Here is a 27544-nt window from a genome sequence, read left to right on the forward strand (position 1 = left end):
ATGAAATTAATTCAATCAGGACAAAAATAATGCATTGTTCATATCTCTTTACTACTGGCAAAATGCCACCAATAAATTTCATTTTACTAATAGCTTTCTAGCAATGGTGTGATTTTATTTACAAGGTATAAAAAGCATAAAGCACTGTCAAATGACAATGTCTATTCAATTGAGTTTCTATTGTACTACAATTGAAGGGTGTAGATAACTAAACAAAAACTTTAAATGTATTTAATTTAAAATTCACAAAATGAAAATAATGTACAGTACATACTATACTGTAAACTATACTAAACTGTATTAAAAACACAGGCATCAGTATTTGATAATACAGCAGAATTTTTCTATTAGAACAACCCTAAAGTGCACACTCTCTCCTATGTACTGTACAAACGAGGGGAAATATATGTTTTAATACTGCGGCCAACACCTTAGTAATATTATTGTATGGAGTGAGTGCAGAATTTGGGTTGGCTTTAGCCTATTTTCACTCCTGGTTATTTTTTCATTGATGACCTAATAAATATTATTAATAAAATTATTATTATTAATTAATATAGATATATATTACTTAATTAATATAGGCATTCTCACTCCTGAGGACGATCAAAGTATATTGATCGAAACGCCGAGAAACAGTTCTTTTCAGAACTAATACACGTGGTGTACCGCAAACTTTATATCAACAAAATATTATTGTTATTGGGTGACATGCATATTAAGCAGACACTTTATTTGGTCCTAAAAGTGTCCCCTTAATAAAGGTTTCTATTCAATTGTATGTCATAAGGTACAGTAGGTAACAATAACATTGGATGGGATTGAACCGTGAGATCAACCTATGATGGGTGTGGCTGACATCATTTTAATACAATATTGTTAGGTTATACACACTTACTGTATAAATGGTGTTAGCTGACAATGGTCAACTTATTTTCACCTATTTTAATTCAATTATTTGTCTCAACATCTAGTGTTTTCATAAAATGTATTATCATCAAATTGATGATCTACTAACAGGAACAAATTCATAAATTCCCTCCCATAACACAGATATTGATCAAAGAATCATTCAGGAATGTTACTAGGCATATTTCAGAAGGTAATAATATCCTAAAATATATTTTTATCCCAAAAGGCTCAGAAATCTTTGACATAACGAGATAGGTTTTGATTTTGACAAGAATCTGTTCAGAATTAGAATACCTTCCAATATTCACAGTAGGGAATGAGGGTGTTTAATTTCAAGAAAACCCACAAAAGTACACTCGCCTTTTAACAAAGGCATAAAAGGTTGTGTTTTGAATATTTCTAATGTATAATATTTAAAGATATTATCCCTCTAAAGAAATTGTTTTTGTTGAACATTCCATTTATTCACTTTGACCAAAAATTGTATCAAAAAAAAATATTTTTCCTGAAATTTGAAAAAAGCAAAAAATACCTAAATTGTATGTCAGACAATGGTTTTTGGTTAAAATTAACTATTTCTTTTGTCTTTTATAAGTGAAATTTATAATTATTTTTGTTGATTTTTTTTTACAGAAGTGAATAATTTTATTAAAACTGCAAAATGACCTATTCAACGTATGATTTTTTAAATCTTTATTTTTTCAGGCTTTTTGGGGCCAATACATCTTTAAACAAAAAATTATTATATTTGAATTTAGCAAGCAGAATTTAATAATTAAACCATCTTACATTTAAATCAATGTGCAGAATATTTCTATACATAATTTTGTGACTGCGGAATATATAACAGCTTTCCATCATAAATCTGATAGTGTTATCAGCTGCCTTAACCAATAATGTCATCACCAGTTTTTACTGTAGGCAAATAATGTACAGTACGGTACTTTAAATACAGTAACACAATTTTCCAACATCTAAAATTGCCCAGCAAATCAATTATTGGAGACAATCCATTTGCTTGATAAAAGTGGTGCGCCTGATGAGCACCATTGTTAAATAAATGTTTAAACTTGCATTTAACAGTTAAACATTAAAATCATAAGCTTGCTCCTCAAATGTTTTAGTAAATCAGTCTTTTTACTCTAAATATATAATTACTGTATAGGTTTGTTTTCAAAACTCTGAAAAAAGGTGATGGATTCAGTTCCATTATTAGTTTTGTTTCAGACATTTGATTCTATACTCTGAAAACTCTTGGGCTATTTCTTCATCTTCAGTTTACCATTTTTATTTAAGCGTTTATTTGTAGTCTAGAGAGTTGACAAAATACTAACAAATTTAATTTTGAATAGTACTTTAAGTATGAAAATCTGATTACAGTTTAGTGAACCTATGTACAGTACTGACAGTGACAGTAATGAAAAACAAAATAGAGGGGGCTATTCATAATTCAATAAGAATATAAATATTTCATAGGTTTTTGGCAAGATTATTACGCAAAAAAGCAGACCTTAGCTAGGACTACTGTCCTGTCCTGTAGCACTGTAATGTACAAAATGTAAAAAAATCTGTACCGCAAATATATACCGTCGGCGTCCGCACCCAATGTGTAGAGCACATATATGTGGAAAAGACATGTTACAAATAAATAGATTGCGCCTCGCATGAACATTATAAATTATATACGACAAGCATCATTTTTAGTCAACGCCAAGTTAAGTCGTTGAGCAGCAACAGCAGGTCCCAAATCAAAAAACATACTTTTTACTATTCCCGATAATAATACCATCATCTGTCACCTGTAGGCTGTACTCTAGTCTAGGCCTAGCCTTCTTGCTACTACTAGGCCTACACTGTACTTATTTTATCATATTATTATAACACCATTGACACGTTTCAAGGCTAGTCTAGCCCTAGCCAACGCACAAACCTAGCTTAGACCCTAACAGGCCTACTTTCCACCGTGGTGGAGGAATGTGTGGGCGATGAAAACGCGACGCCTCCGGCCCGGGCGGCATGCGTTGTGTGGGTGCGAGTCTAGGCTAGCCTAGTAGGTGTAGAGCGAGGGCCTACATTTATTTTACATGTAGCCTAGGCTACGCTATTTTACAAGTACTTACACGACTTCTAGGATTTACAACAAAATCCGAAACCCTTCTTCGCTTTGGTTTCTGGTTTTCGACATTTTCAGACGAACGGCGACGTTTGCGCAATGAAAGTGTTCGTCGAAAGCTACTCGATCTTTTTCTTCCCTCCATTATTTTGAAAAAAAAGCCGACCGGAAAAAAGTAAATGAGAAAAAGTTGAGGGCTCACTACATGTTTTTAAACACAAACATATTATTTTTTTTTGTATCTTGAATATTATTATGAATACGGTTGTATTTGCATAAAATTAACAATTATTATGATCAAACAGTAAAATACAATATTTCAAGCAAAACTGCTTTGTTAAAATTTGTAGGCATTTTCTATTCATTTACAGCAGAGTTGTTAATTAATTAAGAACAACTCCCTGTTTAAATGCATAATGTTAATATCTTACTCCAAACAACTTAATTGAATACAGTAGTTTCACTAACGATTCTGTTTATCACGATTTCCAGTATATCACTGGATTGCTTACAGTTTCTCTATGCCTGTCAAAGTACACATCAAAAAAACATAATATGAATTTCTATCAAGTTATTTGCCCCATAAATCAAGTTTAGCACTCTTTATATACAAATTAATGTTCTCTTTATATAGTACTCTCTTTATATATCAATTAATACCCGATTTATAATCAATTACACATTCCAAACCACCTGATTATATGTAAAAAATAGCATTTTCAACTAATCCAATATCTGATAAATAAACTTGAACCTACAAAAAAAGAGGGTTTTTAAATTAATAAAGCAAACATCCATGGCACAAAATATAATATAGTGTGGATGTAACATTCACTGCTCAAATTTGTTTTCACACACAAATATACTGTTGGCCGGCAAGAAGTATTTTCAGAAACAGTCACAGTTCTGATTCTGTGTCATATATATTCATTTATTTAATATTCAGACAGTGTTATTCAACCAGACAGTGTTATTCAACCAGACAGTGTGTTATTCAACTTTTGAAAAATATTCCTTGGCACCTTCTGGATCTGGTTTAATCTGGAAAATTAAAAGATTTAATAAGATTTAAATTTATTTTATAATCTTGCTATAAGGCTTTTTATCACTTCAGTTTCCGTCTCTGTAAATGCTCAAGTTGCGCCTCATAGATAAATGAAACTGGCCCAAGTGTCTTTGGGTAAAAGAACACTCAACATAGCCTACCTCATCCAGATCATCTATTATTCTCTTTGTCTTGTGTATGCTAATCATTTCTATGACTCTCTTTCGATAGTATGATGGTCTGTTATTAACTTTTTGATCGATGTGTTTGCTTTTCTAACCTAGTCTTGCAAACTAGTTCCCTGTTCAAATGAGCCAACCAAATGAAAACAAAAATGCTCAACTCCTGCTGAATTAAATTTAAAAACTTACTGTATCTGAATCTGGCGTCCATCCTGCTGGACAAACCTCTCCATGCTTTTCTACAAACTGAAAAGCCTTAACCAAGCGGAGGACTTCATCAACTGACCGGCCAACAGGTAGGTCATTTATGCTCAAATGTTTTACACATCCCTCCGGATCAATTAAAAACAAGCCTCTGTAAAAAACATCAAATTAATTACACAATATTTAAGCTTTGAGACCAATTCAGACAGCATCGAACAACGATGGCGACAGCTGTAGGCTACTTGCTGGATTATTTCAATATCTCTTATTCTACACTTAACAAGGAATGCGTTTCAAAAACTTACAAATCTAAAGGATAAACATGTTTAAATTTATCCCAACGACATAAAACCTACGCCCGACACTATCTCAAGACGACTTGTCTCGTCGGGATTCTCAGACAGCACCAATGAGTCAAGACGTTTCATCTGGCCTTGTCATACGATGCTGTCCGAGTTGGCCTTTAGAAAAAAAAAAAGTTTTGCTAGAATTTGATTAGATAAGTGACAGTATTCACCTAAGGGCTAAGCCTTCATTTTCAAGCAGTACACCATAATCTCTGGATATTTTCTTCTTGAAATCAGATAATAGTGGGATGTTCATCTGACCTAGGCCTCCATCCTAGAATAGTTAATGTAAAGTAGCATTATTTTATTTATAAAATTTTGTTAAATTGTTATGTACAGGTATGTGTATGGGCACATTACCAATAGTAAATAAATCACTTTCCTATCAGATAGGTGGTAATCCCCATGACACAGGGGCTATTGTTAACCAGTTCACCGGGGTAATCCCCTACTCGTCTCCAATAATAAACTGGGTTCTTTAAGGTGCACACACGTTACACTGGACCTACGGTTTATAGTCCTTATCCTCGAGAAGACCTAATTCCTTAATAGCATTGAAATGAGACAAATACTACCTAAAGTAAAAACAATCCCTGGAAATGAAATGTTAAAATTGTTACTGCAGTAAGATAATTTTGACACAGTCCATTGACAGTAGGCCTACCTTTCTTGGTGTATTGATCCATGCCAAATGACTAAAATGTGAATCCACTGACACCCCAATGACCTCTGTGTCCAAATTGTGAAATTCAGCTGCTCGGTCACTAAATGCAATGATTTCAGTTGGACAAACAAACGTGCTAGAAGATAAGGTGAAAATTATTATAAAAAAAGAAAGATTTTCTGGTCTTTTTCTGAACCAGAGAGTGAGACTTTTTCAAGCATGAAGGAGTTTTTAGTTTTACCATAGAGATATTCTATAATAATATCTCTATGGTTTTACCAATTATTATACTGGACACATCAAAGAAATTTTAAATACGTTTTTACTTAATATAATTAAGTTATTCTTTTAAGATATTAACTTTATCAACATCTATATTATATATATTATTTGTAATAATTAGTTACTGGTTGGAGGTACACACCTAATTGGTGACAGTGGCTAAGGCTGCTTTTGTGCTTTCCTGGCAGCTAGTTACTATGATTTTATATTTTCTTTTGCGTTGTGTTTGTTTAATTTGTTGATTTGTATTATAATTTGTAAAATGTATCTTTTGCCTGAATAAATAATAATAATAATAATAATGGTTAAAAAAAGATGGTAAAGTAAAGTCTCAGGTTTTTAGAAAGTCATTGTGGAGTCCTGGCTGTAGGCTACTATACTGGATTTTCTAATATCTTTTATGCTACACTTCATAAGGAAAAACTTACAAATCTAACGGATAGAAAAATAAAACTAGATATTTCCCTCGATAATCTTCTAAACTTATTTCTTTGAATTGGCCATCAACGACTGCAAGGCCTTGAAATGGGGGTGCTGTTTCTTGAACACGTGCTGTAAATCTATTGGCTGAAAATTAAATTCACAGAAATTATAACATTATAATTAATAATTTATGATTAACATTAATGATCATCACTCACTTACTTACTGTACATTCCACATTTTTAAGCCAAAATATGAATTCATTATTATATTAATTAATATTATAACATTCAATGAATTTAAAATAACATCAATCATAGGAATTCAGTCTGTACCTGTAACAGACAGATAAGAAACTTGCACATGATGTATACTGGGCTTAGGATTTCCAAGCACAGTGCTCCTGTACGTTATTGGCCTTGATGATGATGATGATGATGGAAGAATGCTACTCCTACACCTTGTCCTTGCAAACATTGAGCAGGGATTCAAAAACACCTACAAAAACGACACAATTAAAGAGCAACTGGTCATTCAATAAAATGTACATTTACTAATTCTAGAATTTTAGAATATAAAACTTTACATAAATATGTAAACATTTAAATACCTTGCGTAAAAGTGCCATTTTAACAAACAATTTCGATAGGTACTCTCTTTTTTCCCAATTTTTCCAGGACCTTTAAATTAAATTATATAAGCACATGTTAATCAACAGAGGGCGACATTTATTTATTATTTTTGGTGCTGATTTAAAAAATAGTTTGCTCTATTTTCCCTCTAAAATGGAGTGTTTACCTGGAACAGCAAGTTTAATTGAAGAGCTAGATAGTATGATTTTATGTTGTTGTATTTTTTATTTGATAAAATAAATGTATATTATGTTTAATCGTTGTATATTGACCTAAGCCTAGTAGCTAGGCTATGCAAAATAGAGTCGCCTGCCGAATCAGTCAGTGTGTACAGGTTGCCCGAGACGTTTCGCCCCACACGTCCCATTTTTCTGAACAAATGATATTTTTTTTTTTGGTATTTTCAAATTTTTAAAACGATATCACATATCATGTAAATTTCACGTGCACAACTTTTCACTTTATTTTTTCAATAATTAATAAAGAGGATCAATTCATCATTAGACATTATTTTTATTTAATTAAATAAATAAAATGTTATCATTATTTTTCCAGAACGACTACTAGTGCTATTACGAGATGGCAGGACACTAATTGGGACTTTAAGAAGTATCGACCAATTTGGTATGTTTGTATTTTTACTTGAATGAATGTCATTTCAGGGCTGCAAATTAACTTTTTCACTTGGTAGCACTATCAAATTTTTAATGATGGCTCATAATAATTTTTGGTAGCACCACCAATTTTGTTGGTAGCACCTGTTTAACTAACCCCTTCCCCCAACCCCATCCTTGCAGATCCGTTTTTATTAGTGTAGATTTGAAGAAAAAGAAAATTGATGATGAGGTTGTGTCGTGATGGTAAATGATAAATAATGACAATTGAAAATTAAAATACAAACATTGTTTAACAAATGCTACTTTTCTTTTCAGCTAATTTAGTCCTCCACAAGACGATAGAGCGTATTCATGTTGGACAAGAATATGGTGACATTCCTAGGGGTGTATTTGTAGTTAGAGGAGAAAATGTGGTTCTCCTTGGCGAGATTGTAAGTATAATAATAAACAAGAATTAATGTACATTCTGTCAAGTCAAATGACACTATTAATATCCCAATATATACTGCATAAATTTACCATATTTAGGCTCTACTACTTAGGCCGAATACATGAATTTTCGGTTGAAGGCGTTTTCGCCCGTTAACCAATCTAAAAACACACAAAACTGGAAAATAGGGTATTATGACTAATGCTCTGTCTACACTGTCAAAAAAGTGTGATGTACCCAAATATAGTAGTGATATGACATCATCATAAAGTTTGATGGTGTAGACAGAGCTTAATGCTTACCTGGATGGTAATGTCGTGAAATTGCCTCTATGTTTTTGATATATTTTGTAAAGCACCCTCTATAGTTTGGCTATGCTTTCATAAAGTCTCCTTCATTTATCTCAGTTTATACCTAATGTTTGCTTTTTAAGTTATTAACTTGACTATATTTTTCTTTTCCAGGATCCAGAGAAGGATCTTAAGATAGATCTTAAAAAGGTGTCAATAGATGCAATTTTAGAAGCACAAAGAGAAGAACAAATTGCAAAACAAAAAGAGGAAAAAAAGATGAATAAAGCTTTACTAGAAAGAGGACTCCAACCTCATGCAGAGAAAGTTGTTGAGGAATTCCAATAGAAAACATCCATCAGACTCAATGAACAATGTATATTAACTTGTATACGAGTCACAAGTGCGTAAAAGAAATTTTTATTTTACCGGTATAAGAAAATTCAAGTATGATTGCTTGTAAAATTCAAATTGCGGAGCAGAATTAAACCGAAGGTTGTTTAACTGGTTTACTGAATCGCAAAGGAGGCTCAAAGAATATTATTTTGAAATAAATTTCTGGAGAATACGGTGATCTCAAAGAACTCTGAAAGTGGATACAATAATACCTTTAAGAAGTATACACTATTTTATCTTTTTTTTATATAAAATCATGTAAAATATGTATTAATTTAACTTTATTTGTAAAACAAAATGTTTTTAAATTTGTTTGAACAATGTGTTAAAACATCTTTATAATACATTTTAAAGTACTTTTAATGAAAGAAATATAAAATATGAATTCCTAAAGAAAATACAAATTATTGTTTTATTTATGATGAATAAAAACAACTCAAAGAGCAAAGTACAGATAAGTGTTTTCTCCTTCTGTTGTGTCGATTATATGCCTACTTTGAGAAAATAATTCCTTTTAAATTCAGTTAGTGCTATGATTTTAGTTTCTGTACCTCAGCGTGTTGAAGTGGAGAAATAAATAACAATGATATTGTTTGCAAATATTATTTTATTTATAGTACTTTTTAACTAGCTATATATAAGTATATATACCTCTCCATATTATAGAGCTAACTATCAATGTAAATTATTAATAAAGAAATATATTGTAATATTAAAAATAACAAATATTAGTTGGTGGTATATGACAATAATACTAGTTCTAAAGAATATAAAAAATAAGTACTATAATAATATGAAAATAAAAATATTAAAGATTTTGGTGATGCTAACAAAGTACACAATATCTCCTACCCTGTTTGAGCCGCTAAAAAAAAGCACATACACATTACACTACAAAATATTATTGCGAATTTAAAGCTTTAAAAAATGAAACAAAACACATCAAATTCAACAGCACTTTCAAAAGAGTGACTGACATACCCACCTTCAGACCTTTTTCGTGTAATTAATAACAATTTCTATAAATCTTTCTATAAATCTTTAACATCATTCATTTTACATAATATATCTCATCTTTTCTTTAGCTAAATATAATTAATATTTAATATAGTATTGCATTATAAAAATGGTCTTTCTGATAGTAAACCTCACAGAATTGCTATAATCTAGATTCCGTTTATACAAATTATCCACTAAAGACTATTTTAGTTTCATTAATCAGTTAAATTCATTCATTTTACATAATATAATTATTGTAAATACATTATATTTCCTTTATTTGTTCTTTAGCTAAATATTGCATTTATGTATGAACATATATAAACTATACAATATAGCTATATACAAGGGTAAAAAATAACAGACAGTTGGAGAGTTTAATCAATTTAACTCTCTAATAGTATTAATACATATGCTTAGTTTAAATATATAATAAACATTTTATATAGACATAATATAGTAATATCACCAGTGTAACGCCTGGTTTTTAAAGTTTAATTAAACGTTTAACAAAAGTGACATAATCTTATATTAGGTAATAAATCTTTAGGACATGAATATAAAAGAGTCTTAACTATAGCACCAAATTGGTATACCATGGTAAGTACACATGGCTGAGATACACCACCAAGCCATAAATACTGTACTACTATATACACTTGTATATACTTGTAAAATGGAAATTCAAATATTGTTAATTTGTGGTAATATTGGTGGGTATAAAAGCCAATAATAATATAATGCAATGTGCGAAAACATAGTCTGAAAAGCACCAAAAATGTTATTATTTAGTAGATAATGGAAGAAAACTAGAGTACAGTATGTCTCGTATGGAACGCACACTAAGCAAACAGAGTACCAATAATATAGTATGGAAGGCAAACTAAGCCAACAGAGTACCAATAATATAGTATGGAAGGCAAACTAAGCCAACAGAGTACCAATAATATAGTATGGAAGGCAAACTAAGCCAACAGAGTACCAATAATATAGTATGGAAGGCAACCAGAGTATAAATAAAATAGTATGAAACGCACACTAAGCAGACAGAGTACCAATAATATAGTATGGAAGGCAAACAGAGTATAAATAATATAGTATGAAATGCACACTAAAGCAGAGTACCAATATTATAGTATGGAAGGCAACTCAAGCAATTCATTTATACATAATTTTAATTTCTATGGACCAGAGATTCCTAAATAAAAGATAGAAAAAACAAGCACGAATGTGCAATACTCGGGGTACAGCAAAAGAAGCTCCAAGACGAGATGTGACGTCACATATACATCAATAACCTCGCTACCAAATACGGCTATACGGTACCACCTTCGAGACATCATATGGCTGCATCAGGTTTGAAATTAAAAAATACCTGTCCCTGTAGTATATTCATGCCAAATCCCAGCTTAATAGTACAACGAATAAGGGAGGAGTAGTACTTTATAAATCTCACTTTTTATTCAATAGTGTCGGATGGAGGAGAAGATGAGAGAGTCCTAGACTCGGGTACCTCGAGTAAAAATACTATGGAATTACGGATTATACTCATTAAACTGTAGGAAAACAGATCATAAATTTATCAAACCCTTATTTTATAACTGTTTACAGTATTGTGGAAAAACTTCATGTCATCAACATACTCATATTTAGACAATCATTTCTCAATTTGGAAATACTGTAAATCAATACGTAAAGAAATAAGTATTGTCTACTTAATATTGAATTAACACTGGGCCTGATTACAGTCATCTTCTGTATCCACAGTTATTTGCAGTTAGTTTTCAAATGAAGAATATTCATTAATGCCGGCTTCTTTTTCAACAACTGAAAATAAAATGAGATAATATAAGTGGTTAACTAAAGAAGAGTGTAACTAACTGTATGGTTCTTTAAAATCCCTTTTTAAAAAAATGTGTTATTTATTTATACTGAGTACGCTCTTCAATCAAAGACGGGTATCACAGAGGGCCCAGTTATGTGGCTGTGTGTATACTAGTACATCGCGGCAAACCCCACTTGTCTCGAAAGATGTACTAGGTTCTTTAAAGTGCACATGAGCTAGATGTGTACACAGGACCTACGGTTTATAGTCCTTATCTGAGAAGACTATTCAAGGAATGTTTTATCACTGGCTTACTTTAAGCCTGGAGGCAATATTCTTGTACTCTATCTGGTTCTGTCTGTTATCGATGTCGTCAAAATAATCTGAGATCCCAACATATACTGCAATGACTTTTAGTTGAGGACAGGCACCTAAATAGATAGACACAAGCAAGTTCAAAATAAATTAACATCAAATAATTTATTCGATTTAGCAGACAGGGTTTTTTTTTAATTGCCAGGTAAAATCCTATTATTGTACAGTAGTAGCAATTCACATAATTACAGCAGTCATTTTGAAAAAAATCCCCCTTCTTTAGTTTGAAAAAGTAATCTAGAAAAGACGCCCATCTTGAAAAGAAGCCCACCTATGAGTACTAAAAAGAGAAGAAGCCCATGGGCTTCTTTACGAGATTTTATAGTATGTGATGAATCTATGTGAAGTAGCTTACTGTTAAACTGTATAATGGCCTTTGGTGTGACTGGCGTTGCTGTAAATATAATTGTTTCAAGACCTCTTAGCCCGTTGCTACACATTCCTACTGCTGTTTCTTCCGTCATCTCTTGCATGTGGTCCAACTCAAGAACACACAGTCTTGGACAGTTTCTGACTGGAGGAGAAGAAGTTTCATAAATAATTTCATAATTTGCTTTGATTTACATACAAATAAATAGTTTTTGTTTAACATTTATTAATTACATCCTTCATCTGAAGAAAAAAAGGATTATTTATAGTTAAAATATATTTGCTGGTGTGTTTAGTCAACAAGCACAACAACTTACCAAGAGACACCAAACCCCTGATGTCAACATCAATCCCACCGATGCAAAGACCCTGGATTAGGGGCCAACATCTTCCTATCATCTGAACACATTTATTGTTGAATTTTTGAGAGTTTTCACTATAGGAAGAAAAATATTGTAGTTTTATAAATATTTGCATTTGACATTCTCTTCAGTGGTGTAATGGCTATGAGCGCTCACTGGCTAAACCCAGGAGCTTATGGGGATGAGCAGTGCCCAGAGGAAAAAACAGGCATTAAAATATGTTGAAAAAGGCTAAAACGCCCCGAGGCCTCCAGCGTTGGATGGCCACTTAGGGTTCCTAAACCAGGGTCCTTAAAGGCCTCTGTGTTGCGGCACTGATTCTCTTGAAAAAAAGCTTAATGTTCCCTCAAAAAAATGTATTACCTACCATGGAAACAGTGGTGGTATTTGTAATGCACGGATATTCCTACATCCTGCACCCAATGCCCAGATGACCTCATGACCTACTGGATCTGTGCTGCTTACGTACATTATGGTTTCCAGAAAACGGCAATGGCAGCTGGCCAACCAGAGGCTTCTGTAATTTAGAAGTTTAAACAGCATTAAAAAAAACTTGTATAATAATAGAAAATCATCATTTTAAAAGTAAGTTTTCTTCAAGTGAGTGAAAAGTATAGTTACAATGCTTTACCTGTCAGTCAGTACATTGCCACAGTTAAATATTCTTAATGTTAGAAGAGAACTTCCTGATGCCTGTAATATGTACTCCAAACCTGCCTCTAGTGAACCTCTGAAACAAAAATAATATAATACAGTCAACTTTCCCAATACCATACTCTCTGAAAACCGGAAAATCCAAGTCCAAAAGGCCCCAAATTGTTACCATTAAAAACACATTCTGAATATCAAACTTTCTGGAAAACCTATTTGGCCAGCCCAAAGATAGAGATTATATTGTAATGGGTTTTTTTTTTGGCTATATGCTGTGTACAATCTAATCAAAATGGTAAAAATAGATTCACTCTCTTTTATAATTTCTCTTTTAAATCGACTTGACCTTGCTCAAACTAAAGCGACCTTTAGAGAAACAAAAGACAAAAAGGAGAAGAAATGCAGAGCGACAACTGTTGTGTTGTTTCCTACCTTGTTTTCCTCAGGTAATCTTGTCTTCGTTCCCCCTTCCTCATGGTCCTTGGTTGCAAACTCTCCAGCGTAAGGTGTTCTGTCTGTGTACACCACTTGGAAATGGTCTGCAAAAACTACATAATGATTGATTATTTTGCAAGGTGCCTTTTTGTTTTCATTCTAATATCATAAAAACTCTGTCTACACTATCAAACTTTATGTGACAAAAAAATGTAATATGGCCACATATGTACTGTACATGATGATGTCATATCACTAACTATATTTAAGAATATCACTACCATATTTGGGCATATCACACTTTTTTTGTCAAACTACTGTAGTTTGATAGTGTAGATAGAGCTTAATACCGTAGTGTAACATTTTTACCTACATGGCATGCTGTAAGTGTTACAAAAAGAAACAGCAACTAGAGATGTGTGACAATAGTATATTACAGTTGAACACCTCCTTTGGGTCACACCTATTTAAGGAACATCACTGAGGTCATCTTCAGAGGTTTTACTCCTGCCTATACCTACACGGCTTTCAACAAAATATTATGGACAACGCATCTTTTCCTGGTCAGCTGCTGTTCTTTGGAACACCTTTCCAAACTCAATCACTCGCCACGTTAAAAAAACTCCTCAATCCCACCTTTTTAATTTGTAAGGCACTAGGCTTAAACCTTTGGCCATTTAAATTTTCAGTATAAAAGAAGGCTTTTTAAAGAATGACCTTGGACATTAAACTACAAATAACAAATAAAATACCTTGGATGTGATGATGTGACTACTAAGATACACCTTCTTCCACAATGCTGGGTGATGACTGACATGACACCACTCTTTACACACCTGTGAACAGGTCAACAATTCCTCTGTTTCCAGGTACGAAAACACACAAAACAACGCAATCTTTCTTTGCTTAGGACAATCTGTGAAGGGGTAAAAACAAAAAATATAAGCATTGAAATTGTTGATAAATAATAGAAGGGCATTACAAAAAAATAATGATATTTTATTTTTAATGAATTATTAAAATTTAATAGAACTAGAATATTTTATCTTTATTCTAAAACAAATCTCAATTATATTGAAACATATTTTACCTCAATACCAATACATCTATAAAGCTCTGTCTACACTATCAAACTAGTTTAACAAAAAAACATCATCATGTCCATATATGATATATCAAATTTTGTTGTCACATAAAAGTTTGATAGTGTAGACAGATCATTAAAATGTACAACAGGAGACATGTTCACCTTTAAACCCTGAACTCTGATCTCTGACCGGTAATTCATCCAAACCATCGTCCAAACTATCATATCCATACGAGTCATCATACCCTGAACTTTGACCTTCACTAATAATACTATCTTGTTGAGATGGTTGAAGAGTTGTATAAAGAGGTTCGCCTTCTGATTGTGAATACTGTGTTGCTCGAGACTGAATCTCTCTTTCATGTAAGACATTCTCTACAGCATTGCGAAAGACTTCTAAATCTAAAAAGTCTTCATCCATGCCATTGGTAGTCCTTGTTGTTACTTCTTGCACTCTTTGCATGTCATGGTCTGGAAGATCTTCATCAGATCTATCTCTTTCATAACCACCACCACCAGACAATGGACCTCTTTCATCAGGTGAGGCATATTGCTCATTTGTAGAAGTCTCATGGACTGGTTCATAAAGAGCATGTCTTTGGTTTCTCTTTGATAGCATATGATGTTTTGGAGTAGGTTGATTCCTTCTTCCATTTGCCACTTCTTCTGGTTTAGAATACTGTAAAGGATTTGATCTTTGTGGTGACATCTGGGATATGGCAAACTCTGAATTAGCTATCCGGGAATCATATTTCGGAGTTCCGATTGAATATTCTGATTTCAAGTGAGGGTGTAGTTCGTGCGGATGTAGTTCCTGATTGTGTAACAAACCACTTTGTGGTGAGGATGGATAACAATTTGAAGATGGATTACTAACAGTTTGATGGATGCCATCTCCATTGCTCTGGTTTCGTTTTTCTAAAATGTTTGGATGTGTAAAGTTTGCGTCCCTTCTAAAAAGAAAAAAAATTAAATATTTGTGAAAACAAAAACTATGGAATGCCATTTAGACAAACATCACGTTGTTACTTCAGTTTGTAGGAAAGAACAATAGTTGATGCAGAAGAACATCAACAGGCAAACAGAGAGAAATGAAGAAATATTATGACTACTATCAGTAATCATTTTTGTAGAAAAGATAGTCAATTCTTTTGAAAATGAATTTCATTTATGAAATGATTACTGAGTTTAAAATTCAGTAGATAATAAATATCTCGCGACGAATTATGAATTCAATTAGCTACCGACAAAAAACTGAAAGCATGCATTATATTAAATATATTTCTATCGTCAAAAAATAATTATACGATACAAGATTCGTTATCATTACCTATCCCTAAGGAGTCGTTTGTTTCGTATGTTGGCTACACACAGGTGATTATTACTAACAATGTGAACGGTTCATTTCATATCTGGTGGTAAATCTTACGCTGGAGAGATGAGAGCCAGTGTAGGATGAAGACAACTAATTTTCTTAAATGAGCGTGGAAGTCTCAATACGACTCACTTAAGTGTACAGACAAAAACAATTTTCTAATCAATTTTAAAACTTTAAATTTTGATATACAGTATATTTATAAATGAAACTAAAAAGTCACGACTTTACAAAAATACATTTTCTGTAAATTTTACTGTACTGTTGCAACTCAGAAAAAACTGTTGAATGTATTGGTTTTAATTTTATGAATGCCTTTTTAAATACAAAGTATCAATTCATAGTCATGTGAGACAACCTACAGTACAGTAGGCCTATACAGTACATGGCTTCCATTATGTATTCTAATAATACCATCAATCTAATAATAACATAAATAATAATAATAACAGGATTTTTATAGCGCACATACCACTCAAGAGTGCTCAAGGCGCATTAAAAAAAAAACAAACAAAAAAACAAAAACAAAAAACAAATCATACAAATGCCTGACAAATAAAATGTAATTAAATCTATAACAAAATGTAATTAAATTTTGCTTCAAAAATATGCTAGCTAGATAGATCAATGAAAAATAATAACACTTTATGTAAATAAAAACAGATAAAACATGTACAGTACTATGATAATGTGATAGACTTGTGAAAACAAGTTGTAAAATAAAAAACCCCCTTTTTTAGAATATTATTTTGTGTCCATAGAGAAAATTAAAGGAAATTAGAGAGATACCTTGAAAAGGGTCATTCTATTATATAATAGTTAATACTCAGTCAGTCATGTCCTTATTCTAAATACAGTTTGAAGGTACTAATTAAATTCAATAATGCAGTACAAATTATTTTTTAATTATTGAATACTAGATTTTGACATGCTTAATGTAAATTTGTCGCAAACTGTATATTTACACTAATAAAACAATAAAACATGAGTGGGTTTAATATTGATTATATACCATCTGTGTAAAATTAGAAATCCTTGACCATACGGCACAGACAAATTAGGATTTCACTTGGCTTACTGTTAAATGTAAAGATTTTTTTTTAATGTTGGGAGATAATTAATATGCAAAGATATGAAATCAAATGGCAAGAATACACTTCAGTAATGTGTTATATCTATAAAGTACAATATGTAGATCTATCTACAATAAAGAAACAGATATTATTAATTATCTGTTCCAATATTTATGTATTGCTATTATGTATGATAATGATGAGTTTGCGAGGCTGTTTTAAAATAGGACTATTTCAATTAAACTCATGGGATAGATGGGATGGATTCACACACAAATTAGCTACAATGATCAGGGGAGATTTATTATTATTAATTATACTGTAGATACTTTTTCATAAACTCTAAGGTTCTTTATGAGAAATAATCAAAATGGAGGATTATTTGTAATGAAAAACATTTTTTTTTATTTAAAAAACTTTACAAGGATGCTTGGATTTTTTTTTCAATAGATTTTCAGAACAGATGTGAAAAAGGTAGAGATAATTTTGTTTGCTAGAGGTAGTTCAAACTAATATCAACAAATCAGTCAATATTTGATCAAAGTATTTCATAGATTAGAAGCAAAATCTGGTTCCGCTTTTGTGAATGATATTAAGCTTTATCTGTAATAATAACTCCCACCATTTGTACATTTCTCATCAGTAATTAAATATTACATCACTTCAATCAGACAGATTGCGGATGTATAATGTGATAAAAAATTAATTAGCCCTTCATATAATTAAACTGATATTGTGTAGAGTATTAGTAATTACCATCACAAGCGAAATAAACAAGATTCTCAGGGTTAAATACGACTAGTACAGGGTGATTATTTAAAAAGAGGTTAAAAGATGACGTTTAAGCGAACTAGATTAAAATACATACAGTTATAAGATTCTTGTAAAACATAGACATTTAAAAATATCAATGCTCTCCTACTGCATTCTGAAACAAAATTAATTATGTAGGTTTGGGAGAGCAGATCGTATTGTAAGTTATAAAAGAACTTTTGCTGGAATACCTAGTACTGTATTTAATAAAAGAACACTAGTGGAGCTGTTTAATGGTTAACATGCTTGCCTTCTAATCCCAAGGTCAAGGTTCAATCCTGACCAACTGAAGTGCCACTCCCTAAACCTCAAATGAGACTTTGTTTATAAGTATGATAAATTATACAAAATAGTTTATTGATCTTGTAAGTAGCGAGTCTGTGCTCGCTGTTGAATGCGTATGAAATTTTTTTTAAATAATTAAAAAACATATTTCTTAAGAAGATTTGGCGTCAAAAGGTTATGGGTCTGAAAAAAAAACTTTGATTTGAAGCACAAGCCAGCACAATTACATCAATATAACCATTGGAAAATTGAAGATTCTTAAGTTTGCTAAATCGATCAAACTCTATGTAAAACAATCTACACCAAGCTACTTATCTGTGTGACACGAGTGTGAAAACAATTATTGTATTATCACAGATGAATGAATTTATGTGTATTTTAATACCTATATTGATTTTTCACCATGGCAGGGATTATCATCTCCAAAAGATTTCAAATTGAAAATATTTTAAAGATACTGTATTAAGACATTAATTTAAATTCAAAGCTCTGTTGTTCACATCAGAAAAAAACAAATTGAAAATATAAATTTACAAGTCTAAAGCTCTTTTTAAATTCTACACAACTTTATATGACAAAAATGTGCCCATATATGGTGATTTCATATCATTACCATATTTGGGTATATCACTACCATATTTGGGCACATCACAATTTTTTTGTTTGATAGTGTACACAGAGCTTTATAATATTATTATAAAATATATATAATTTCAGAATTATTATTAATAATTCTGAAATTATTTTAGTAAAATATTCACCTGGTTACAACTTAATAAAGAAACCCAACAAAATGTCCCCTAAATAGGGATTGGTCTTGTGCCAAAACATATTGCCCTTGTTTATTTCACGGTAAAGAGTCCCCTTAACAGAGGTGTCCCAAAACAGGGGTATTATGTAAAGTAAACTGGTCATATAATCATATCATGTAAGTAATGATGTTTATATCTAACAAAGTGGAAGTCTCAAACAAATGCTGCCAGACAGACACTATATACTGCCAATCATTAACCCAAACCACCAGTAGTATTGGGTCATCTGAATGTAAAACAGTAACTGTGCCATTGCAATCTGACATTATTACAATTCCAATTAGTAACCAATTCAGTGCACTTGAGATGGAAGAATCTTATCCAATCAAACAAACTTCTACAGTGATGAATATACCTGAAACAAAGCCTTCAAAATCTATGCCTTTGAGACCGTCATCAAATGATCAATCTGATGTTCAGCAGTGTACGCAGAATTGTGAAGATCCATCAACAGATGCAGTGACTAGCCGTCACAATGAAGCACCCCCGTCTCATCCTCAACCAGTAATTAAAACATCACATGGTGGTAGAAAACAAACTGTGCTCATAATCGGTGACTCTATTCCAAAACATTTAGTTGGGAGAAGAATGTCTAGTCGTATGAGAGTGATCAACTGCTGTATCCCAGGAAGCAAACTGGAAATGTGGATCAAATTAGCACCTGTGTTAATACAAGAGCAAAACCCATCAAGCGTTATTATACATTGTGGAACAAACAACACAAATGACTGTATGCCGATGAAATGCATCAAACTCATTACTTTGTTATGTAACTGTATCAGGGACGCCGACACATCTATCCATATTGCAATCTCTTCGTTAATTATGCATCAAAACGCAGGTAGATATGCTTGGGTCAAGGAATTCAATGCTAGGCTACATGACAAGTGCAGTACACTCAACTGGGCATTCATTGACAACTCAAACATCAGTCTACAACATCTTGCCAAGGATGGACTTCACTTGAATGGGTCTGGTATTAAACTTATCGCAATGAACTATATTGCTTTTTTAAGAGATCTTGCATACAACATCCTGCAAACATAAAGCAATCTCAACAAACAAATAAAGGTGTAACAGTTGGTACATGTGCCGACTGTTTAAAGTACATAAAATCATGTGAATCACATATTTCATGTAAATGTTGCACATTAGATTTTCATGTAAACTGCGTAATGGTTAAACATAACTTTGACAATTGGTGGTGTTCCGCCTGCTTTATTAAAAATACTGTATCTGAATTACCATTTCTTAATGATCCTATAAACAATGATCTGTATCTTGGTAAAGGGCTTAAAATTACGCATCTAAATATTCAAAGCCTGCGAAACAAAGTTGATCAAATTAATGTACTTTTAGATAAAAATAACATTGACATACTATGTTTAACTGAAAGTTGGCTTGATAAGAATATTGATAACACAGAGCTCACTATAAATGGGTATAATATTTGTAGATTTGATAGGAAAAACAAAATAGGAGGTGGAATTTTGTGTTATATTAAAGAGTGTATTGTACATAAAATAATAACAAATAACATTGCTGACAATGTTGAAAGTCTATGGATAGAAATTAATTTACCACATACTAAGCCTTTTCTTGTTGGAACAGTTTACAGACCCCCGAGTGCCAATATAGATTACATAACAGACATTGATAGTTTATTCCAACATTATACATCTGAATATGATGAAGTAATTGTACTAGGAGATTTCAACCTTGATATTTCCAAAAAGGTAAATCAAACTAAAATTAAGAATTTAGAAAATCATAGTAACTTAAAACAATTAATTAATGAGAGTACACGAATCACCGATTCAAGTAAAACAATATTAGATCTTATTTTTGTTTCAAATCTCAAGAAGTATTCTGAATCAGGAGTTTATAGTCTTGGAATAAGTGACCATTCATTAATTTACTTAATTCGCAAGTATAAAAAAATAAAAGGTCAACCAAAAACAACAAATTCTAGGTCTTTTAAAAAGTTTAATGAGAACGATTTCATTGACTCTGTTAAAAAACAAGATTGGAGTTTAGTCATGGAATGTTCTGATGTAGATAAAGCTTGGGATATTTGGTCAAATTTATTTAATTATGCTTGCAATAAACATGCACCTCGTAGAATTAAGAGAGTAAAAACTTCAATGCCTGAATGGATTACTAAAGAATACCTAAAATTAACAAAAGATAGAGACTATTATTTTAAGAAAGCTCATAAAACAAATGATGAGGCAGACTGGAATAAGGCAAAAAGTTTGAGGAATCAAGCAAATAAACTAAATAGATCACTTAAAAAGAAAATTTGTACAGATGCTATAACAGCAAATACCACAAATTCTAAAAAATTGTGGGAAACCATTAAAAAAATTATTCCTGATAAAAAACAAGCTATCTCCTCTGTTCGGGTTGGTAGTGGACTCTCAAATAATGATAAAGAAATAGCTAATAAATTTAATGATTATTTTTCTTCTATTGGTAATAATCTTGCTAAGAAACATAATCTACCTTGTAATACTAACACTAACCCTACTAACATTATTTTAAACAATTTTGATTTTCACATTGTAACTCCTGATTGTGTATTTGATATAATCAATAGCTTTTCAAATAACAAAGCTTCAGGCTTGGATGGTTTTGATGTTAAGCTCTTAAAATTAGCTGGTCCCATTGTATGTCACTCACTTAATTACATAATAAACTTGTCGTTTATTACAGCAACATTTCCTTGTAAATGGAAAACTGCTAAAGTTACCCCAGTGTTCAAAGGAGGAGATACATCTGATGTTGGAAATTACAGACCAATTTCAGTATTGCCTATAGTTTCAAAGATAATTGAAAGAATAGTACACAATAAACTTTATTACTACTTGTCGGAAAATAATATTTTAAACCCTTGTCAATCTGGTTTTAGACGTAACCATTCAACTAATACAACACTCATTGATTTTTCTGACTACATTCTAAAAAATATAAATGAAGGTAATGTTACAGCTGCTATTTTTTTAGATTTGCAAAAGGCTTTTGACACAATAAATCATAATCTGCTTTTTAGTAAATTAAAACAATACGGTGTGCATGGTAATGCCTTAAATTGGTTTATATCATACTTATCAGGAAGATCACAAGTTGTAAATATCAAATCATCTTTGTCATTTTCTAAACCTATTACTGTTGGTATACCACAAGGGTCAATTCTTGGGCCATTGCTTTTTATAATTTATGTTAATTCTTTACCAGATGTGATAAATAATAAATGTATCATGTATGCAGATGATACAACAATATTATGTTCCTCATCTGATCCAGTTCTTCTACAGAACATGATTAATCAAAATGTTAGTAAGTTCACTACCTGGTTTGATAACAATTTACTAACCCTCAATATAAAGAAAACAAAATTTATGTTATTTGGAACTAGAATATCACTTAGTAAATTCAATAATATTTCTGTTTCTATTAATGGCAATGATGTCGAAAGAGTTGACAATTTTAAATATCTTGGACTTACATTTGATTCATTTATGTCATGGAAACAGCATGTTGAACAAGTAGCTTCTAGAGTATCACAACGTATCGGTATTATTCGTAGATTAAGATATTATATTCCAAATTTTGCTTTAAGACTACTTGCTAATGCAATAGTATTACCCTGTTTTGATTACTGTAGTAATGTTTGGTCAAATTGTAACTTAGAACTTGTTAATCGTCTTCAAGTACTTCAAAATAGAGTAGCTAGAATCATTCTTTATGCTGATATGTACACCCCTATAACAGAATTGATGTCCTCACTAAAATGGAAGAGTGTCCATGACAGATGGGAAAATGATTTATTAATTACGTTATTTAAATGCATACAGGGTTTAGCACCATCTTATTTAGCAAATCTATTCAAATTTATGGACACTTTTCACACAAAAAATACAAGAAGTCAATCAACTAAAACTCTAAATGTTCCAGCATGGAACAATATTTATGGAAAGAGAATGTTTAATCATAGAGCATCAACCTTATGGAATAATCTTCCTGTACATATCCGTAAAAATTATGAGACATTTAGTCAAGTTGAATTTAAACATCTTGTATAACTTCTATTGTACATAGTTTTAATATTGCTTTTACTTTTATTTTTCTTGTATTTTTTTCCAAATCTGGACCTCTTGGGAGACCAGTACTTGTGTATTGAAAGAGCTATTCCAGAATAAAGAAAGATTTGTATTGTATTGTATGTATTGTAATACTGCAATCTATCCTGTACATAGAAAAGCTATATATTATATGTATAAATATAAATAAATAAATAAAATAACAGCAGAAAACTTGGTTACTTCAGAGCTAACTTTTCTGGCTGTTTACTTATCGTTTTGATTTAGCTTTTCGTTTTTTTTTTGTATCTCCATTGAGATCCAGCCACTGATACCCACAGCATTGTCATTTTTTCAGTAATTTGCCTTTGGATTTAGATAGAAGCTAAGAAATGCTAAATTTGGGAAACATCTGAGAGAAAGGTGTATGAATATTAATTAAACACTGATTAACAACAACCTTACCTTTGATATAGTACAGGGGAATTAGAAGCCTGACTACCACTTCTAGCAGAATTCTGAGATGAACCTCTAAGACCTTTTGCAGATCTTCTTCCATTTGTGTTAAGTCTTCCAGGTAGTTGCTGATGGCCATGCATAGGACGCCTTCTATGTTCTGTTGTGCCATTTAGTTGGTTCCTTGTTGTAAATTGTGTATCGTTGGAAGAAGACAAAGAATGAGGTTGAATGTGACTGCCATTCATTGGAAATGATGCCAGGCCATTAACTGGTGTTCCTGCTGTTGGAGACCGAGATCGAATGTGACTGCCATTCATTGAAAATGATGCCAATCCATTAACTGGTGTTCCTGCTGTTGAAGACTGAGATTGAATGCGACTGCCATTTATTGGAAATGATGCCAAGCCATTAACTGGTGTTCCTGCTGTTGGAGACGACTGCATTGTCATGGATCCTACTGGTGTGTTTCTTAATGATGTATGGAGAGTGTGTAGATCATTCTCTGCTTGCTCAGCACGGTTAAGAACACTGTCCATAAAGTCTTTCAGTTTCTCTTTCGCCGTTGCCTGTTGTTCAGATGTTTTTTCTAAGAACTCGTTCAATTCTTTTAGATTCCTATCAATCAATAAATCAATATGTAGTAAGTTATGAAATTTTAATCAATACAGGTCTGTTTTTTATCCAGTAGCAAATCTAAATAGCAAAATGACCAATAAAACTACACAAGCAAGCAATTTTGGTAATTAACTAAATTCTAATAAAAGGTAAAATTCACAAAGATTGGTATACTGTATCAAGCCTCAAGTGCTTTTCCTAGATACACTATTTTTTTGGTAAACAATTGCAATCAGCAAACACTAATTTGTTTTGAAATTTTCAACTATTGTAGCAATTATGAAAAATCTTGTTTGTAAAGGTCAATTTACACAGAGTGTAAGCGGAAAGCCACATAGGTTGTCCCGCGTATAATATGTATCTACCCTGATCAGAAACCGTCAGTCCACTCCGCGTTGTGTGTATATGGTCATAAGGAATAACATAGATCCAAAATTGTTATTACCGTTATCGCTCATCTGCGTAAATTGGCCTTTAGCATAAATTTCGAGCCCTGTCAATATGGTATCATGAATAAATGGATTTGTTGTGTGTGTATTAAGTAAACATGTAAATAACTGTACTATTGATAAATGCATAATACAACAGTATAAGTCCTGAAGGTCTGAATTACAACACTAACAACTGCAGTCTTTCCCAACAAAACTTCTCAATTTCATGGAATGTTTTTGTTTTTGGCTGATGTACTGTACTGTACTGTAGATATAATACGTGTATTGATGCAATTGCAATACATATTAAAAAGCATAGAGGATATTTACAAAATAATCATAGTTTGTAGATAATGATAATCCATAGGTTTGTATACAACACATAGTACTATTAATATTCTTGCTTGATATTGGGTCATTGATAATAAGTGTATATGACGACCTATCATTTATATGTCAAATATTTGCTTTTCACTTCAATTGACAGTTTGAAGGCAAACAACATAGTGAAAGAAAATATTATTATAATAAATGTAAAATAAAATGATTTACATTACATACATATTTAAACTATTTATCCCATAAGAATCAAAAGGGCTAATTTTAGTTGATTAATGATTATGAGTACGGTATAAAGCTGTACACTATCAAACTAGTTAGAGTGTGATGTGCCCAAATATAGTAGTGATAAACCCAAATATGGTAGTGATATGACATTATCATGTCCATATATGGGCACATCACATTTGTTTGTCATATAAAGTTTGATAGTGTAGACAGAGCATTAAAGTCATATAGAAAAGCTATAAAGGAATAAAAACAAACAATTTTAAAAGCATTTTTAAAAATATGCAATGACCTCCACCTCCTTTCAATTTACCGATGACCTGATCTATTATTCCATACATGAAAGAAAGCCAAGTTAAATGAGATATTAATGACAAACATTTTTTCTGTAAATAATGCAAACAAACAAAGTGTCAGAATATGTTTATCAGATCCCAGCATCATCTCGGATGCAATGTACAACGGTTCATTGAGCAATGTGGAATTGTAATTGAAACTAATACCAACACCGCACAGTCGCAAATAATCCAGTTTGCTAAGTACATGTGCGTAACATAATATCTGAAGCAATAACCATCAGGCACTAACAATGCGCCTGGGCTAAGCATACATGCCCGGAGGAAGAATATGGTGTGGACGTACTTTACACTATTTAGCTTCCAATGCTGATTACAGTTACATTTTAATGGGCTGAATATTAAATATGAAAACCAATATAAACAGTATGCTTTAATATGACATTACATCAACTTTATGTTACTGCCCATATATAAAGCTCTGTCTACACTATCAAACTTTATATGAAAGAAAAAAGTGATGTGCCCAAATACATGGGCATGATGATGTCATATCACTACGATTTTGCGCATAACACTTTTTTTATCAAATTAGTTTGATAGTGTAGACAGAGGTTCATAAACCTACCTATCCTTTTCTTGTATCAGTCTTTTTTTATCTTCAATCTCTGTTTTCAAGTGTGACACTTTCTCCTTCGTTGCCTCCAGCTCGTTACCTAACGTTACAGAATTCTCATTCAATTTTAACTTCTCCATAGTTAAGTTAGTCAGCTCTCCTTTTGAGCTTTTTAATTCTTCTTCTTTCACTTCCAGTTCATCTTGAACCTTTCGTAAGGCAGCACTTAGTATCAAAGAGTCTTTTTCATCTACACTCTGATGTTTTCTCAGAGGAAACCTTGTGGCAGAAAAAGATGCGTCTTTATTGAAGCTTTCAGCTATCCGACCATTTATTACACTGCCCTTAACTGGAGAGTTTTCATCATCTGGTGTGAAAGACCTTCTGGAATTACGAGAAGTCACAGTGTAGACGTCAGGTGGGTTGTGTTGTGGATATTCCCCGATGTCATATTGATGGATGCCAATGGATTGTTTGTGAAGGTTAGTATAACGTGATCTTCTGCTGTTAAGACTTTGAGCTATTAATAACTGCTGCTTAAGTTCCTCAGCAACATTTGACAACTTTTGCAATAAGTTGGGAACATATGTTTCTGATTTGTTCAATAAAGGAGAAGAATATTGCATAGGCTGTGTTACAGTTTTATTAAATTTAGAATCTGGCAGTGTCCACTTTCCAGATATTCCGGTTCCCAATGGCGAAGAGGAATCAATGAAATCACTAAACGTGTGGTCCTTTGTTAAATGTTCACGTAGAGTAAGAAGGTTTTGGAATTCTTTAAAGCCACCACATTTTGGGCAATGATATGGAAGACTTGTTGTTGCCATGGTAAACCCAAATTAATCATATCTGAAAAAAATGTATTATAATTAATAGGATGTAGGCCAAGCAGCTAGAATTAGATATTAGTAGTACAGTATTAATAATAATAATATTAATAATTAATATATTATTAATAATTATATTTTATTTTAGAATAATTATGTTAGATCAATATTCACCTAACAATAAGTTTAATCTAAATTTAACACATCTTCTAGAAAATCACCTAGATTAGGCCTATGCCTAACTCTCACACCCAATGGAAGGATACAATCCCACCCTGCACAATATCGATGTGGCTGGCAGCCTCTACTGAGTTAACTGTGGTCCACGGTCTAGCTCTAGTTAGGGCCTAGGCCTAGCTAATATAACGACATTTCAGTAATTTAAAACATTGGTTTTATAAGCAACCTGTCATAAACAGTAAAACGCAAACCTCTTTAATACAGGTCAAAATATTAGTAGCTGTCTTTATCTTCTACTGCATAAAAATTAAGAATATTATCAGCATACGTACGTTGGCAACAACCTCTCGCTTGAGTTTGTTTTTGATTTTGTGTTTTTACGATCAGAAGTTACTTCAACTGCAAGGTGGCGCTCTTGTGTTTGTTTTTATTCATTCATGTGGACTGAAACTTTTGATTATGAGATTTATTTA

At 32.0% G+C, this 27544-nt stretch overlaps 4 protein-coding genes across 4 annotated transcripts in view; 1 reads left to right on the forward strand and 3 right to left on the reverse strand.

The window, feature by feature from the left end:
* Nucleotides 1-3490, reverse strand: part of LOC140046300 (rhotekin-2-like) — a 33552-nt gene extending 30062 nt beyond the window's left edge. Inside the window, exon 1 of the mRNA XM_072090886.1 lies at nt 3033-3490. Coding sequence (XP_071946987.1) covers nt 3033-3170 — 138 coding nt within the window. The 5' untranslated portion in view covers nt 3171-3490. The remainder of the gene's footprint in view (nt 1-3032) is intronic.
* A 124-nt stretch (nt 3491-3614) lies between these two features.
* Nucleotides 3615-6846, reverse strand: LOC140046301 (peroxiredoxin-2-like). The gene is made up of 7 exons (XM_072090887.1): nt 6783-6846; nt 6508-6670; nt 6178-6316; nt 5468-5603; nt 4974-5077; nt 4442-4607; nt 3615-4066 (listed from the first exon to the last, which is right to left on the reverse strand). Exons 1-7 carry the CDS (start codon nt 6798-6800, stop codon nt 4016-4018), a joined length of 777 nt encoding a protein of 258 aa, XP_071946988.1. The 5' UTR covers nt 6801-6846; the 3' UTR covers nt 3615-4015.
* A 52-nt stretch (nt 6847-6898) lies between these two features.
* Nucleotides 6899-8977, forward strand: LOC140047900 (U6 snRNA-associated Sm-like protein LSm1). Its single transcript, XM_072092931.1, has 4 exons — nt 6899-7003; nt 7360-7428; nt 7737-7852; nt 8316-8977. The coding sequence occupies exons 1-4, from the start codon at nt 6958-6960 to the stop codon at nt 8487-8489; spliced, it is 405 nt and encodes a 134-aa protein (XP_071949032.1). The 5' UTR covers nt 6899-6957; the 3' UTR covers nt 8490-8977.
* Nucleotides 8978-9852: 875 nt separating this feature from the next.
* Nucleotides 9853-27413, reverse strand: LOC140046689 (uncharacterized). Its single transcript, XM_072091397.1, has 12 exons — nt 27323-27413; nt 26077-26913; nt 23546-24154; nt 14803-15593; nt 14306-14469; nt 13551-13666; nt 13099-13197; nt 12835-12984; nt 12423-12541; nt 12092-12250; nt 11677-11792; nt 9853-11363 (listed from the first exon to the last, which is right to left on the reverse strand). The coding sequence occupies exons 2-12, from the start codon at nt 26889-26891 to the stop codon at nt 11304-11306; spliced, it is 3198 nt and encodes a 1065-aa protein (XP_071947498.1). The 5' UTR covers nt 26892-26913; nt 27323-27413; the 3' UTR covers nt 9853-11303.
* Between the last annotated feature and the right edge of the window lie 131 nt (nt 27414-27544).

The sequence above is a fragment of the Antedon mediterranea genome, chromosome 4 (assembly GCF_964355755.1).
Source record: "Antedon mediterranea chromosome 4, ecAntMedi1.1, whole genome shotgun sequence".
NCBI classification, from domain to species: domain Eukaryota; kingdom Metazoa; phylum Echinodermata; class Crinoidea; order Comatulida; family Antedonidae; genus Antedon; species Antedon mediterranea.